At 46.2% G+C, this 18,865-nt stretch overlaps 1 protein-coding gene across 1 annotated transcript; it reads right to left on the bottom strand.

The window, feature by feature from the left end:
• Positions 1 to 440: 440 nt before the first annotated feature.
• Positions 441 to 18,696, bottom strand: LOC120051474 (integral membrane protein GPR155-like). Its single transcript, XM_038998354.1, has 16 exons — positions 17,398 to 18,696; positions 16,187 to 16,365; positions 14,680 to 14,900; positions 13,412 to 13,586; positions 12,830 to 12,985; positions 10,659 to 10,742; positions 7,991 to 8,111; positions 6,322 to 6,406; positions 6,056 to 6,146; positions 4,715 to 4,928; positions 4,458 to 4,535; positions 4,138 to 4,256; positions 3,403 to 3,498; positions 3,260 to 3,324; positions 1,800 to 1,937; positions 441 to 771 (listed from the first exon to the last, which is right to left on the bottom strand). Exons 1-16 carry the CDS (start codon positions 17,813 to 17,815, stop codon positions 453 to 455), a joined length of 2,559 nt encoding a protein of 852 aa, XP_038854282.1. The 5' UTR covers positions 17,816 to 18,696; the 3' UTR covers positions 441 to 452.
• Positions 18,697 to 18,865: the final 169 nt, after the last annotated feature.

Raw genomic sequence — 18,865 nt, 5'->3', positions numbered from 1 at the left:
TTCAGATATAAATGTATGACACGGAACAGATATGATTGTCTGATATGTGGAAATGGGAATGCTAAATGGTGTCAGCTCTATCTCATTATATTTCCATCTGAACGTTTCATCTCACTGAATAGCAGTGTTGTAATATTCTAATACAGGATTTAGGAGTCACGGTTTAAGACTTAAAAATCAAGGTTTAGGACTTAGGAGTCAAGGTTTAAGACTTAAAAATCAAGGTTTAGGACTTAGGAGTCAAGGTTTAGGACTTAAAAATCAAGGTTTAGGACTTAGGAGTCAAGGTTTAGGACTTAGGAGTCAAGGTTTAGGACTTAGGAGTCATGGTTTAGGACTTAGGAGTCAAGGTTTAGGACTTAGGAGTCAAGGTTTAGTGACTTGACAACAACACTGCTGAATAGTAATCCCCCCCCCCCCCCCCCCCACTCCTCCCTCCTTCTCTGGGAACATCACATGGCCACAGGAGGCATACTGCTGTTCCTCTCCATCGGTGGCGTCCAGCTCCTCTCAGTGAAGCGGTAGTGTAGCAGGGGGTCGTCCCTGAAGTCAAACTGGTGTGTGAGGTGTTGCAGTATCCCTCCTTGCTGGAGCTGAGCCCCATAGAGCTGGGCTTCCCCCCTGTCCCGGGCCAGACCCGCCCTCACCAGCCAGTCCACCAGATCACTGCCCAGGAAAGTGGCCTGAGTCTGGGCCTGGGATGGAGGATAAGTCCCCTGACCAGGTCTCTCCCTGGAGCGCTCCCTCTCCTGAACCCTCTCTCCCTCACACCTGCGTATCAAAGGAAGGATTCACCCACTGTCCCATTGTTCAGGCTTTCCCCAGAAGCACTAGGGTGGAGATATGGCGGAAGAGGAGAAAGGAGAACAGAGAGAAAAGGAGTGGTAGTGAGGATGAGAGTTCCGTAAGAGAAACGGGAAATCAAAAGGTGAAAAGTAGCTACCAGGATGGTGTACCACTCCAAAACCAGAACGCATTACCAGCGAAGAAGACTGTGGTAAGTTCAGTCCGTTCACAGAGTGTACAATGCAATAATGCATTTCTAAAGACAGGATTAGTGGTAGAAACATGCAGGATATTAGCTGGGGTAAAATCCTAGGCCATGCATAGAGAAGATGTTAGGAGAGAACGAGTTCGTAGGTAACATGCTAGTTATGGAATACTAGATCTGCACACGCAGTAGCATTTAAGAGTCAACTGTTTCTTTTTTATTGTATTTGATTTATTTTTTATAATTTTGCCCCCTTTTTCTTCCCAATTTTGTGATATCCAAATTGGTAGTTACAGTCTTGTCCCATCGCTGCAACTCCCGTACGGACTCTGAAGAGGTGAAACACGACCCCTCCAAGCCGCACTGCATCTTGACACACTGCTCGCTTAACCCGGAAGTCAGCCGCACCAACATGTCAGAGGAAACACAGTACAACTGGCCACCGATGTCAGCGTGCACTGCACCCGGCCCGCCACAGGAGTCGCTAGAGCGCGATGGGACAAGGACATCCCTGCCGGCCAAACCCTCCCCAAACCTGGACGATGCTGGGCCAATTGTGTGCCGCCTCATGGGTCTCCCGGTCGCGGCCGGCTGCAACACAGCCTGGGATCGAACCAGGATCTGTAGTGACGCAGCTAGCACTGTGATGGAGTGTCTTACACCGCTGGGCCACTCGAGAGACCCAAGTCAACGGTTTAATATAAATTCTAGAGATTTGATTCTGCACCAATCAGACATGTCCTGGGAGTGAAATCATGCTACAAAAAATGATATATAAATGATAATTGATGTTTATGTTGTGGCCTACCTTTTGATGGGCACTATGTCCTGAACACATTGGTCTTTATGATAGCGGACAAACTGAGTGCAGGTCAGCCTGATCTCCTCTGGAACCACAGAGGGGGGCTCCTCCCCACTCTCCCTGCCCTGCCACAGGCTCACTAACCTGGGGGACAGGACACACACAGGCCCCTTAGAGGGCAGAACAACCACATCTTCTACAGCCACACTACCTGGCTCAGGCAAGTCTGACTTAGATCAGGCCTTGTGCTGACGTTGGGACAATACAGCATACAGGAGGTGTTACTGATTTTGGGACAACACAACATACAGGAGGAAGTGCTGATGTTGGGACAATACAGCATACAGGAGGTGTTACTGATGTTGGGACAATACAGCATACAGGAGGTGTTACTGATGTTGGGACAATACAGCATACAGGAGGTGTTACTGATGTACAACATACAGGAGGAAGTGCTGATGTTGGGACAATACAACATACAGGAGGTGTTACTGATGTTGGGACAATACAGCATACAGGAGGTGTTACTGATGTTGGGACAATACAGCATACAGGAGGTGTTACTGATGTACAACATACAGGAGGAAGTGCTGATGTTGGGACAATACAACATACAGGAGGTGTTACTGATGTTGGGACAATACAACATACAGGAGGTGTTACTGATGTTGGGACAATACAGCATACAGGAGGTGTTACTGATGTTGGGACAATACAGCATACAGGAGGTGTTACTGATTTTGGGACAACACAACATACAGGAGGAAGTGCTGATGTTGGGACAATACAGCATACAGGAGGTGTTACTGATGTTGGGACAATACAGCATACAGGAGGTGTTACTGATGTACAACATACAGGAGGAAGTGCTGATGTTGGGACAATACAGCATACAGGAGGTGTTACTGATGTTGGGACAATACAACATACAGGAGGTGTTACTGATGTTGGGACAATACAGCATACAGGAGGTGTTACTGATGTTGGGACAATACAGCATACAGGAGGTGTTACTGATGTTGGGACAATACAGCATACAGGAGGTGTTACTGACGTTGGAACAATACAACATACAGGAGGTGTTACTGATGTACAACATACAGGAGGAAGTGCTGATGTTGGGACAATACAACATACAGGAGGTGTTACTGATGTTGGGACAATACAACATACAGGAGGTGTTACTGATGTTGGAACAATACAACATACAGGAGGTAGTGTGATGTTGGGACAATACAACATACAGGAGGTAGTGTGATGTTGGGACAATACAACATACAGGAGGTGGCATGATGTTGGGACAATACAACATACAGGAGGTAGTGTGATGTTGGGACAATACAACATACAGGAGGTGGCATGATGTTGAGACAATACAACATACAGGAGGTGGCGTGATGTTGGGACAATACAACAGTCAATGATGCACTATGCTCTCTGAAGTAAGTACCTAGTTCCTAGCTCACCTCTTCTTGAATGGCAGAATGATCAGATGCTTGTCCAGGCCAAAGATACCAAACGAAATGAAGCCCTGAGAAACATGAGAGGTGAAGTAAGCAACAGTAAAATCCCTTTGTATACTCATCATCTAATAGACAGGAGAGCGTACCTGTCCATAGTTGGCCACAGCACAGAAGAACTGCAGCTCCAGGTACAGTCTACCAGGGTCCTGGTTGAACAACCACCATAGACAACTGGACAGGTTCTGGAAGACATGCGGGAGGGGGAATGAAAAGTGCACACTTCAGAGTTAACAAGGGCCGATTCAGGGAAGAGGTTCGAGATTGGAGTGAACTAGTGCACACTTCAGGGACAAGGGTAGGTAGAGAAAGGGGACACAGCCAAGCAATAAAATAATAGAATAGAGCAGTAGAACAGAATAGAACAGTAGAACAGAATAGAACAGAATAGAGCAGTAGAACAGAATAGAACAGAATAGAGCAGTAGAACAGAATAGAGCAGTAGAACAGAATAGAACAGTAGAACAGAATAGAACAGAATAGAACAGTAGAACAGAATAGAGCAGTAGAGCAGAACAGAATGGAACAGTAGAACAGAATAGAACAGAATAGAGCAGTAGAACAGAATAGAACAGTAGAACAGAATAGAACAGAATAGAACAGTAGAACAGAATAGAGCAGTAGAGCAGAACAGAATGGAACAGTAGAACAGAATAGAACAGAATAGAGCAGTAGAACAGAATAGAACAGTAGAACAGAATAGAACAGAATAGAACAGTAGAACAGAATAGAGCAGTAGAGCAGAACAGAATGGAACAGTAGAACAGAATAGAACAGAATAGAGCAGTAGAGCAGAACAGAACAGAGCAGTAGATAACACTCACAGCCAGCAGGGAAACTATGAGGAGTAGACACAACAGGACGTGTCTGACCAGCTGTCTGTCATCCTGGACCGGTGGACTACACTGCTGCTGCTGGGTTTCACACAGCGCCCCACACTGGCCTGGAGGGTACAGCACAACACGTCAACAGGGTTGTGTTCATTAGTGCACACCGTAGCAAAACGTTTTGCAACAGCATCACAGTGGACACAACAACAGGGACACAGTCAACTCAACAGGTCAGCACGGCCCGAAGTGTCAGCCCATAAACCTAGAACACAACTCCAGCCAGAGCTGTAGTCATTCACGTTGTGTTCCTGTACCTGTTAGAGACGTGGGAGTGTCGTTCCTGGTGGCGCCGTTGCTCATGTCGGGCACGGGCTGTGTACAGCTACAACAGTCTGGGAGGGACACACAACAACAACACACAGTTCTGAGTTATATCAAACTACTCATGTTTTTAACAATATGTTTAGGTTGGCAATTTAAGGTTTTACATACGAAGTTCGACACAAAATCCCCAGTAAACCAACGCACCCAAGTTTACAGAACTAGAACCAACAATAATGTGTGTAGCTACCACTGTTGTTGCTGGTCTCTGCTGCTGAGGGCTCCAGTGGGGGGGTCTGGTCCTCCTGGTGTCCAGGGGGCCTCAGGTCCTCTATAGTACCCGTGTTGGAGGCTCTCTCCAGGGCTTGGTAGTTCTGGTTCTCCTTGGTGCCCTGGCTGAGACCCATCAGAGAGAAACCACCTACCAAGATGCTGCAGGAGACTACTACTGCAGTACTGATGATCTGAGAGAGGGGAGAGAGAGAGAGAGAGAGAGAGAGAGAGGTAAAACCTTTAGGACTGGCTCCAGATCTATGTGATGTGTAAAGTGTAAAACCTTTAGGACTGGCTCCAGATCTATGTGATGTGTAAAGTGTAAAACCTTTAGGACTGGCTCCAGATCTATGTGATGTGTAAAGTGTAAAACCTTTAGCACTGGCTCCAGATCTATGTGATGTGTAAAGTGTAAAACCTTAAGGACTGGCTCCAGATCTATGTGATGTGTAAAACCTTTAGGACTGGCTCCAGATCTATGTGATGTGTAAAGTGTAAAACCTTAAGGACTGGCTCCAGATCTATGTGATGTGTAAAACCTTTAGGACTGGCTCCAGATCTATGTGATGTGTAAAGTGTAGTCAACTCAGGGAGAACTATACAGTGGATCTGTATTTCAGTAAACTAAAACCACAGGTGGCCTCACTCCTGAGCCCTGCCATAGAAGAAGGCAGAGTCTATAGGATCAGGCATCCTCTCTCCTGAGCCCTGCCATAGAAGAAGGCAGAGTCTATAGGATCAGGCATCCTCTCTCCTGAGCCCTGCCATAGAAGAAGGCAGAGTCTATAGGATCAGGCATCCTCTCTCCTGAGCCCTGCCATAGAAGAAGGCAGAGTCTATAGGATCAGGCATCCTCTCACCTGAGCCCTGCCATAGAAGGCAGAGTCTATAGGATCAGGCATCCTCTCACCTGAGCCCTGCCATAGAAGGCAGAGTCTATAGGATTCAGGCATCCTCTCACCTGAGCCCTGCCATAGAAGAAGGCAGAGTTTATAGTATCAGGCATCCTCTCACCTGAGCCCTGCCATAGAAGGCAGAGTCTATAGGATCAGGCATCCTCTCACCTGAGCCCTGCCATAGAAGGCAGAGTCTATAGGATCAGGCATCCTCTCACCTGAGCCCTGCCATAGAAGGCAGAGTCTATAGGATCAGGCATCCTCTCACCTGAGCCCTGCCATAGAAGGCAGAGTCTATAGGATCAGGCATCCTCTCACCTGAGCCCTGCCATAGAAGGCAGAGTCTATAGGATTCAGGCATCCTCTCACCTGAGCCCTGCCATAGAAGAAGGCAGAGTTTATAGTATCAGGCATCCTCTCACCTGAGCCCTGCCATAGAAGAATGCAGAGTCTATAGTATCAGGCATCCTCTCTCCTGCCAGGAGCAGGCCTCCAAGGATGAGGAACGGTATGCTGTGGAAGAGAACAACACTGTAAGGTTAAGTTTGAGGAACACCAACATACAACACACTGTTTCACACACACACACACACACACACACACACACACACACACACACACACACACACACACACACACACACACACACACACACACACACACACACACACACACACACAGGACGTACCCCCAGCCAAAGACCATGAAGACCCCAGGTGGAATCCTCAGCAAATTGTCCTTCTTGGTCAGAACCAAACAGAGAGGAATGAGACCTATAGTCAGACCCAGACAGAACCAACTCAGGGTTATTCCACAGATACTGTACAACATACCCGTCCAGACACTCACGGTACATACCCGTCCAGACACTCACGGTGCATACCCGTCCAGACACTCACGGTGCATACCCGTCCAGACACTCACGGTGCATACCCGTCCAGACACTCACGGTGCATACCAGTCCAGACACACACGGTACATACCCGTCCAGACACTCACGGTACATACCCGTCCAGACACTCACGGTACATACCAGTCCAGACACTCACGGTACATACCAGTACAGACACTCACGGTGCATACCCGTCCAGACACTCACGGTGCATACCCGTCCAGACACTCACGGTACATACCCGTCCAGACACACACGGTACATACCAGTCCAGACACACACGGTACATACCAGTCCAGACACGCGGTACATACCAGTCCAGACTCACACGGTACATACCAGTCCAGACACACACTGTACATACCAGTCCAGACACACACTGTACATACCAGTCCAGACACACACTGTACATACCAGTCCAGACACACACTGTACATACCAGTCCAGACACACACTGTACATACCAGTCCAGACACACGCGGTACATACCAGTCCAGACACACGGTACATACCAGTCCAGACACACGCGGTACATACCAGTCCAGACACACACGGTACATACCAGTCCAGACACACACTGTACATACCAGTCCAGACACACACGGTACATACCAGTCCAGACACACGGTACATACCAGTCCAGACACACACTGTACATACCAGTCCAGACACACACTGTACATACCAGTCCAGACTCACACGGTACATACCAGTCCAGACACACACTGTACATACCAGTCCAGACACACACTGTACATACCAGTCCAGACACACACGGTACATACCAGTCCAGACACACACTGTACATACCAGTCCAGACACACGGTACATACCAGTCCAGACACACACTGTACATACCAGTCCAGACTCACACGGTACATACCAGTCCAGACACACACTGTACATACCAGTCCAGACACACACTGTACATACCAGTCCAGACTCACACGGTACATACCAGTCCAGACTCACACGGTACATACCAGTCCAGACACACACTGTACATACCAGTCCAGACACACACGGTACATACCAGTCCAGACTCACACGGTACATACCCGTCCAGACACACGGTACATACCAGTCCAGACACACGGTACATACCAGTCCAGACACACGGTACATACCCGTCCAGACTCACACGGTACATACCCGTCCAGACTCACACGGTACATACCAGTCCAGACTCACACGGTACATACCAGTCCAGACTCACACGGTACATACCAGTCCAGACACACACGGTACATACCAGTCCAGACACACGGTACATACCAGTCCAGACTCACACGGTACATACCAGTCCAGACACACGGTACATACCAGTCCAGACTCACGGTACATACCAGTCCAGACACACACGGTACATACCAGTCCAGACTCACGGTACATACCAGCCCAGACACACGGTACATACCAGTCCAGACACACACGGTACATACCAGTCCAGACACACGGTACATACCAGTCCAGACATATGTGCTGTAGAGTGACCCATAGAGCAGTGTGAATGTCAACACCTGTCCCAAGATGTCCTCCTGCTTCACTACGAAGTTCCACAGGATCATACTGACACACACTAGGAACTACAGGGACAAGGAGAGACACATTACTATATAATAATCTGTCTGTAAACTATTGTTGGAAAAATTACTTGTGTCAAAGTAGATGTCCTAACCGACTTGCCAAAACTATAGTTTGTTAACAAGAAATTTGTGGAGTGGTTGAAAAACGAGTTTTAATGACTCAACCTAAGTGTATGTAAACTTCCGACTTCAACTGTATATAATATAGTAAACATTATGTACAGTGCCTTCGTAAAGTATTCAGACCCCTTGACTTTTTCCACATTTTGTTAAGTTAGACTTATTCTAAAATGCATTAAAAAAAATAATTAAATCCTTATAAATCGACACACAATACCCCATAATGACAAAGCGAAAAACAGGTTTTTAGAAATGTTTTCACATTTATTACAAATAAAAAACTGAAATATCTTATTTACATAAGTATTCAGACCTTTTGCTATGAGACTGGAAATTGAGCTCAGGTGCATCCTGTTTCCATTGATCATCCGTGAGATGTTTCTACAACTTGATTGAAGTCCACCTGTGGTAAATTCAATTGATTGGACATGATTTGGAAAGTCACACACCTGTCTATATAAGGTCCCACAGTTGACAGGGCATGTCAGAGCAAAAACCAAGCCGTGAGGTCGAAGGAATTGTCAATAGAGCTCCGAGACAGGATTGTGTCGAGACCTAGATCTGGGGAAGGGTACCAAAAAAAGTCTGCAGCATTGAAGGTCCCCAAGAACACAGTGGCCTCCATCATTCTTTAATGGAAATAGTTTGGAACCACCAAGACTCTTCCTAGAGCTGGCCACTCGGCCAAACTGATCAATCGGGGGAGAAGGGCCTTGGTCAGGGAGGTGACCAAGAACCCGAAGGTCACTATGACAGAGCTCCAGAGTTCCTCTGCGGAGGTGGGAGAACCTTCCAGAAGGACAACCATCTCTGCAACACTCCACCAATCAGGCCTTTATGGTAGAGCAGCCAGACAAAAGCCACTTCTCAGTAAAAGGCACATGACAGCTCGCTTGGAGTTTGCCAAAAGGCACCTAAAGATTCTCAGACCATGAGAAACAAGATTCTGATGATTCTGATGGTCTGATGAAACCAGATTGAACTCCTTGGCCTGAATGCCAAGATCCATGATCTTGATGAGATCCATGATGGAAACCTGCTCCAGAGCACTCAGGACCTCAGACTGGGGCTAAGGTTCACCTTCCAACAGGACAACGACCCTAAGCACACAGCCAAGACAATGCAGGAGTGGTACTGTATATGAAGTCTCTGAATGTCCTTGAGTGGCCCAGCCAGAGCCCGGACTTGAACCCGATCAAACATCTCTGGAGAATCCTGAAAATAGCTGTGCAGCGATGCTCCCCATCCAACCTGACAGAGCTTGAGAGGATCTGCAGAGAAGAATGTGAGAATCTCCCTAAATACAGGTGTGCCACGTTTGTAGCATCATACCCAGAAGACTCAAGGCTGTAATCGCTGTCAAAGGTGCTTCAACACAGTACTGAATAAAGAGTCTGAATACTTATGGAAATATGACATTTCTGTTTTAGTTTTTTCTAAAAACAGTTTTTGCTTTGTCATTATGGGGTATTGTGTGTAGATTGATTTGAGGCAAAAACATTTTTCATCCATTTTAGAATAAGGTTGTAATGTAACAAAATGTGGAACAAGTCAAGGGGTCTGAATACTTTCAGAAGGTACTGTATATGAAGGATATATGTAATAACCCTTTCAGAAGGTACTGTATATGAAGGATATATGTAATAACCCTTTCAGAAGGTACTGTATATGAAGGATATATGTAATAACCTTTTCAGAAGGTACTGTATATGAAGGATATATGTAATAACCCTTTCAGAAGGTACTGTATATGAAGGATATATGTAATAACCCTTTCAGAAGGTACTGTATATGAAAGATATATGTAATAACCTTTTCAGAAGGTACTGTATATGAAGGATATATGTAATAACCCTTTCAGAATGTACTGTATATGAAGGATATATGTAATAACCCTTTCAGAAGGTACTGTATATGAAGGATATATGTAATAACCCTTTCAGAAGGTACTGTATATGAAGGATATATGTAATAACCCTTTCAGAAGGTACTGTATATGAAGGATATATGTAATAACCTTATCAGAAGGTACTGTATATGAAGGATATATGTAATAACCTTATCAGAAGGTACTGTATATGAAGGTTATATGTAATAACCTTTTCAGAAGGTACTGTATATGAAGGATATATGTAATAACCCTTTCAGAAGGTACTGTATATGAAAGATATATGTAATAACCTTTTCAGAAGGTACTGTATATGAAGGATATATGTAATAACCCTTTCAGAATGTACTGTATATGAAGGATATATGTAATAACCCTTTCAGAAGGTACTGTATATGAAGGATATATGTAATAACCCTTTCAGAAGGTACTGTATATGAAGGATATATGTAATAACCTTATCAGAAGGTACTGTATATGAAGGATATATGTAATAACCCTTTCAGAAGGTACTGTATATGAAGGATATATGTAATAACCTGTGCCAGGAAGAGGTTCATGGAAAACATGTGTGGGAGCCTCTTGAACTTCTTACTGAGGAGAATGACAGCGATGGTCCACACCTACAACACAAACACTATGTGTTTCAGTGTTAAAACACAGCTTGAACACACTCAAGTTGTCAGAAGTCTTTGCAGAGTAGATTAGAATTTTAAAAAGCCATTGGTATGAATCCTCTATAATTAAAGCTGCATTCTTCACCATGGAGTCAGTAAGCCCTGACCAACACCATGGAGTCAGTAAGCCCTGACCAACACCATAGAGTCAGTAAGCCCTGATCAACACCATGGAGTCAGTAAGCCCTGACCAACACCATAGAGTCAGTAAGCCCTGATCAACACCATGGAGTCAGTAAGCCCTGATCAACACCATGGAGTCAGTAAGCCCTGACCAACACCATAGAGTCAGTAAGCCCTGATCAACACCATGGAGTCAGTAAGCCCTGACCAACACCATAGAGTCAGTAAGCCCTGACCAACACCATGGAGTCAGTAAGCCCTGACCAACACCATGGAGTCAGTAAGCCCTGACCAACACCATGGAGTCAGTAAGCCCTGATTAACCCCATGGAGTCAGTAAGCCCTGATCAACACCATGGAGTCAGTAAGCCCTGACCAACACCATAGAGTCAGTAAGCCCTGACCAACACCATGGAGTCAGTAAGCCCTGATCAACACCATGGAGTCAGTAAGCCCTGACCAACACCATAGAGTCAGTAAGCCCTGATCAACACCATGGAGTCAGTAAGCCCTGACCAACACCAAGGAGTCAGTAAGCCCTGACCAACACCATGGAGTCAGTAAGCCCTGATCAACACCATGGAGTCAGTAAGCCCTGATCAACACCATGGAGTCAGTAAGCCCTGACCAACACCATAGAGTCAGTAAGCCCTGACCAACACCATGGAGTCAGTAAGCCCTGATTAACCCCATGGAGTCAGTAAGCCCTGATCAACACCAAGGAGTCAGTAAGCCCTGATCAACACCATGGAGTCAGTAAGCCCTGATCAACACCAAGGAGTCAGTAAGCCCTGATCAACACCATAGAGTCAGTAAGCCCTGATCAACACCATGGAGTCAGTAAGCCCTGATCAACACCATAGAGTCAGTAAGCCCTGACCAACACCATGGAGTCAGTAAGCCCTGACCAACCCCATGGAGTCAGTAAGCCCTGATCAACACCATAGAGTCAGTAAGCCCTGACCAACACCATGGAGTCAGTAAGCCCTGACCAACACCATGGAGTCAGTAAGCCCTGACCAACACCATGGAGTCAGTAAGCCCTGACCAACACCATGGAGTCAGTAAGCCCTGACCAACACCATGGAGTCAGTAAGCCCTGAACAACCCCATGGAGTCAGTAAGCCCTGACCAACACCATAGAGTCAGTAAGCCCTGACCAACCCCATGCTTCAATCAGCTAAAGTCAGACAGGACCACACATGGAGGACAACCAAGCCTATTGAAAACAGTATCAACGTCTGCCTTCTTCATTGGCCTTTCATGTAGAGAGGGAGAGAGAGAGAGAGAGACAGAGACACAGAGAGAGAAACAGAGAGAGAGACAGAGACAGAGACAGAGACAGAGACACAGAGAGAGACACAGAGAGAGAAACAGAGAGAGACAGAGAGAGACAGAGAGAGACAGAGAGAGACAGAGAGAGAGACAGAGACAGAGACAGAGACACAGAGAGAGAAACAGAGATAGAGACAGAGAGAGAGACAGAGAGAGAGACAGAGACACAGAGAGAGAAACAGAGAGAGAGAGAGAGAGAGAGAGAGAAACAGAGAGAGAGACAGAGAGAGAGACAGAGACAGAGACAGAGACACAGAGAGAAACAGAGAGAGAGACAGAGAGAGAGACAGAGACAGAGACAGAGACACAGAGAGAGAAACAGAGAGAGAGACAGAGAGACAGAGAGAGAGAGAGAGAGAGAGAGAGAGAGAGAGAGAGATAGAGAAACAGAGAGAGAGACAGAGAGACAGAGAGAGAGAGAGAGAGAGAGAGAGAGAGAGAGAGAGAGAGAGAGAGAAACAGAGAGAGAAACAGAGAGAGAAACAGAGAGAGAACGAGAGAGAGAGACAGAGAGAGAGAGAAACAGAGAGAGACCGAGAGAGACAGACAAGAACATAAACAGAAAGAACCCTCACCAGTGCGACCAGGCTGACGATGCTGATGTTGAAGCTAACATTCTGCAGCTCAGTGACCAGTGGCTTGGGGTCCATCAGGGGGATGGTCAGGAGCCAGGCTGACACGTACATGATGGGGGCAGACAGGAACGTGCTGATCACCATCCCTGACGTCACCTACAGGAGGACAGACAGAGAGGTAGGGAGAGAGATGTGGATGTGTAAATACAAGCCTTGGCTGTCTAGAAAGATGGCTATTACCTAAGAAATCAAATACGAATTGATAATGTAATACTCACCACTTCCAGCTCCATGTTATGTTGTGGTGTGTGTGTGTTTGTGTGTGTGGTACCAACTCACCACTTCCAGCTCCATGTTGTGGTGTGTGTGGTGTGTGTGTGTGTTACCAACTCACCACTTCCAGCTCCATGTTATCTTGTGGTGTGGTGTGGTGTGGTGTGGTGTGGTGTGGTGTGGTGTGGTGTGGTGTGTGTGTGTGTGTGTGTGTGTGTGTGTGTGTGACCAACTCACCACTTCCAGCTCCATGTTATGTTGTGGTGTGTGGTGTGTGTGTGTGTGTGTGTGTGTGTGTTACCAACTCACCACTTCCAGCTCCATGTTGTACTGTGATGCGTAGATGGCTACGCTGGGAGCGGTGGGGAACACCCCGTAGAGAAAGGCATAGTTAGACAGGCTGGAGTGGTTCAGACTGCTGCTGTTGGAGCCTGGAGAGTCCAGCAGGTCTACCATGTCCTTACAGATAAGAGGCATCACCAGCCTACATAGGAGAGACAAACAGATAACACTGTGTTAGGACACTAGGACAGTACCACTAGGACAGTACCACTAGGACAGTACCACTAGGACAGTACCACTAGGACAGTACCACTAGGACAGTACCACTAGGACATTACAGTACCACTAGGACAGTACCACTAGGACAGTACAGTACCACTAGGACAGTACCACTAGGACAGTACCACTAGGACAGTACCACTAGGACATTACAGTACCACTAGGACAGTACCACTAGGACAGTACAGTACCACTAGGACAGTACCACTAGGACAGTACCACTAGGACAGTACCACTAGGACAGTACCACTAGGACATTACAGTACCACTAGGACAGTACCACTAGGACAGTACAGTACCACTAGGACAGTACAGTACCACTAGGACATTACAGGACCACTAGGACAGTACAGTACCACTAGGACAGTACCACTAGGACAGTACAGGACCACTAGGACAGTACAGTACCACTAGGACAGTACCACTAGGACAGTACAGTACCACTAGGACATTACAGGACCACTAGGACAGTACAGTACCACTAGGACAGTACCACTAGGACAGGACAGTACCACTAGGACAGTACAGTACCACTAGGACAGTACCACTAGGACAGTACCACTAGGACAGTACCACTAGGACAGTACAGTACCACTAGGACATTACATGACCACTAGGACAGTACAGTACCACTAGGACAGTACCACTAGGACAGTACAGTACCACTAGGACAGTACAGTACCACTAGGACAGTACAGTACCACTAGGACATTACATGACCACTAGGACAGTACAGTACCACTAGGACAGTACCACTAGGACAGTACAGTACCACTAGGACAGTACAGTACCACTAGGGCATTACAGTACCACTAGGACAGTACCACTAGGACAGTACCACTAGGACAGTACCACTAGGACAGTACAGGACCACTAGGACAGTACAGGACCACTAGGACAGTACAGTACCACTAGGACAGTACAGTACCCTATTTACGACTGCAGTTATCAGCACCCTATCCATCCATTCCCACAGGGTAGGTTGATAATGACTTGATGACATTTCTGTAACTCACAGTTTGGCAGTGATGAGCAGGATCAGGGCTACTCCAGTAGACCTGGTGAGTTTGCCCACCTGTCCCACCATAGAGAGTCCCAGGTAGAAGAGAGCTGCTCCTCCGAAGGAGTTGGCCAGGCCATCCACAAACTCCTCCATCACAGCAGGGATCCTCTGGCCCAGGGCAAAGTGGGACACGATCCCGACCACCACCATGAACACTATCGGGTTCTTCAGTACCTATAAAATAGATTAGAATAAAAGTGGGTCACAATGCCCACCAGCCACCACCGTATAGAAGAATACTTTACTGTCCACTTTCCTTACAGTCCACAAAAATGTGTCTTATTGCTGTTAACCCAACCCCCTAAGACACACCCTGACACCATGTTTTAACCCAACCCCCTAAGACACACCCTGACACCATGTTTTAACCCAACCCCCTAAGACACACCCTGACACCATGTTTTAACCCAACCCCCTAAGACATACCCTGACACCATGTTTTAACCCAACCCCCTAAGACACACCCTGACACCATGTTTTAACCCAACCCCCTAAGACACACCCTGACACCATGTTTTAACCCAACCCCCTAAGACACACCCTGACACCATGTTTTAACCCAACCCCCTAAGACACACCCTGACACCATGTTTTAACCCAACCCCCTAAGACACACCCTGACACCATGTTTTAACCCAACCCCCTAAGACACACCCTGACACCATGTTTTAACCCAACCCCCTAAGACACACCCTGACACCATGTTTTAACCCAACCCCCTAAGACACACCCTGACACCATGTTTTAACCCAACCCCCTAAGACACACCCTGACACCATGTTTTAACCCAACCCCCTGACACCATGTTTTAACCCAACCCCCTAAGACACACCCTGACACCATGTTTTAACCCAACCCCCTAAGACACACCCTGACACCATGTTTTAACCCAACCCCCTAAGACACACCCTGACACCATGTTTTAACCCAACCCCCTAAGACACACCCTGACACCATGTTTTAACCCAACCCCCTAAGACACACCCTGACACCATGTTTTAACCCAACCCCCTAAGACACACCCTGACACCATGTTTTAACCCAACCCCCTAAGACACACCCTGACACCATGTTTTAACCCAACCCCCTAAGACACACCCTGACACCATGTTTTAACCCAACCCCCTAAGACACACCCTGACACCATGTTTTAACCCAACCCCCTAAGACACACCCTGACACCATGTTTTAACCCAACCCCCTAAGACACACCCTGACACCATGTTTTCTAGCCTTTATTATTCACTGTGATATTAAGATGTTTTTCCATTCTTATCACAGCTAGCTAACAGATACACAGATCCTTTCACTCTAATTTCTTTGTTACAAAATCCTAAGTATTTACTACTTTTATTGAATGTTAAATATGTTCCTTGTCCAATAAAGAATAAAGCACCATTTAATGTAATTTGCAAAACAAAAAAAACGATTGATCCCAGAAGAAAGCAAGATGAAATGACCTGCAGCAGCACCACTCTGATGATCTGCAACTTGCCCTGCTGTCTCTCTGGGTGGTCCTTCCACTTCTGGACCTCACAGAAGGCAAATCCTATGGGATTGAGGAACATCAGGGAGACAGGAGCCACCAGGTAGATGTACTGCAGGTACTCTGGATATGTGTTCCTGTACAGGGCGTCCACTGCAGGGACGGAGGACGGGGACGGGGGACAGATGTTATTGTATGGTTTCCAAACCATTCCTCAGGGACCCCCAGATGTTCCAACAAATACAGTGTATTCAGAAAGTTGAGACCCCTTCACTTTTTCCAAATTGTTACGTTACAGACTTATTCTAAAATAGATCAAATTAAATGTTTTCCTCATCAATCTACACACAATACCCCATAATGACAAAGTGAAAAAAGGTTTTGAGAAATGTTTGCAAATTTATTAAAAATTAAAAACAGAAATAACTTATTTACATAAGTATTCAGATCCTTTGCTATGAGACTGTAAATTGAGCTCAGGTGCATCCTGTTTCCATTGATCATATTTGAGCTGTTTCTACAACTTGGAAAGGCACACACCTGTCTATATAAAGGTCCCAGTTGACAGTGCATGTCAGAGCAAAAACCAAGCGTCACGTCTGGAGGAAACCTGGCACCATCACTACGGTGAAGCGTGGTGGTGGCAGCATCATGTAATGGGGATGTTTTTCAGCAGCAGGGACTGGGAGATTAGTCAGGATCGAGGGAAAGATGAAGGGAGCAAAGCACAGAGAGATCCATGATGGAAACCTGCTCCAGAGAAGCATGGGAGAATCTCCCCAAATACAGGTGTGCCACATTTGTAGCGTAATACCCAAGAAGACTCGAGGCTGTAATCACTGCCAAAGGTGCTTCAACAAAGTACTGAGTAAAGAGTCTAAATACTTATGGAAATGTGATATATATTTTTTTAATATAAATTAGCAAAAATGTCTAAACCCGTTTTTGCTTTGTCATTATGGGGTATTGTGTGTAGATTGATGACGGGAAAAAACGATGTAATACATTCTACAATAAGGCTGTAACGTAACAATGTGGGACAAAGTGAAGGGGTCTGAATACTTCCAGAACGCACTGTGTGTGGAACGGCTGGGACTGTTTGGAGAAAGAGGTTGAACTTTCCAAAGGAAAATAAACTCGCCCCTATTGTACTGCGATCACATTCCAAAAGACTACTATCCTCACCAATGGGATACCCCAGGGCGAAGTCGTTGCTCTGCGTAGCGAAGATGGAGTAGAGTCCTGCCTTGCTGTACCTGCTCTCCGGACTGGCCACGGCTAGCGTCAGAACACACACCAGGGCGAACACCGACACCTTGGCTATCAGGATACTCCACAGGAACGACCAGATCACATTATTAAAGTCCAACAGAACCATGCTCTTGAAGAGCAGCGCCGGGAGGGCGAATTTAGACACAAAGTTCCCTAATCCTTTAGCTTGACAGGAGGTGATTATGTCTGTCCTACCGGCGATGTATCCACACAGGATGATCCCAAAACACTCCAGGAGAGCCGGGAAGAGCTTGTCGATAGACATGGCTTGGGTGGAGGAGAGGGGGTTGTGGGATATGTTCTTGCCATGGATGGCTACGTAGGTATCCATGGTTGTTTTGTGGTTGTATGAGGACTAAATTACTTCACAGATGGGAATATCTTTCGATATCGGAGTACAGAACAGTCATGCTGGGCACCAGTTCAGGCTAATACATCCGCAATGCCCTTGTTGAAACCATATTAATCGGTGAGTAGTAGTCGGATAGGTCATACACTTTTTTTCTTTTCTTTCAGAAAACATGTAATACCAAGGACCAAAAGCGTTTCCTGACCAAGTGACAGGAAAAACTCCTGGCCCTACCAATACCCTATACAGGAGAGGGAGAATCTGTTGTCAAAAATAACCAATACAAAGCTATTTACGAGGGAGTGCAGTGCTGATGACATACATACCACAGATAATATTGCATTTTAGCCTACTCCCAACTGGGCATTGAAACTGCTTTCAAAAATAGTCATGGGGGATTTCAGCATGTGAGGCTTGACAGAGTAACCTTTTATAAGTGTAACTCGTGATGTCTTGAACGATGCCAATTATTGGATTTGGAGCTGGAGCTAGTAAATAGCTAAAGTTAGCATGCTATTCGTTGCTAGTAACAGTTACATCTAAATCGCGTGCTAAAAACAGATTGCGAAAATACAAGATAAAAGCGTCATACCTTGCACATCTGGTGACGAGATATTGCATATTTAACACGCGCTTGTCGTTTTTTATAAAAATGTAGCGTTAGTCTAATTCGTCCTATCTATTGCTGTTGACAGCTAGCTAACGGTAGTACAAATGCATGCTATTATCATTTGGCGTATGCTATTTGGATCCTTTGCACGTCACAACATTGACGTTGCCCCAATTGAAGTTGAAATGTAAAATGGTAAGGGTTAAGGTTATGTCCCAAGGATCCCAGATAGCAGTAACAATTCTCAGTTGTGGCCTTTCGTGCAATTGTTCAACAACGCCCTACATTATGAGTGACAAGCCAGGCATCCAATTGTCGCCAAAGTGTGTTGTTTCGAGGAGCTATACTCGGCTTTGATTGGGTGGGAAAGCGACCGCACTCTGACGTTGGTAAGGGTCTCTCGAGGTCTGTATAATGTGAGT

The sequence above is a fragment of the Salvelinus namaycush genome, chromosome 7, assembly GCF_016432855.1.
Source record: "Salvelinus namaycush isolate Seneca chromosome 7, SaNama_1.0, whole genome shotgun sequence".
Taxonomy (NCBI): domain Eukaryota; kingdom Metazoa; phylum Chordata; class Actinopteri; order Salmoniformes; family Salmonidae; genus Salvelinus; species Salvelinus namaycush.
The sequence above is the reverse complement of the archived record's forward strand: the minus strand, read 5'-3'. Positions and strand labels throughout refer to the sequence as shown.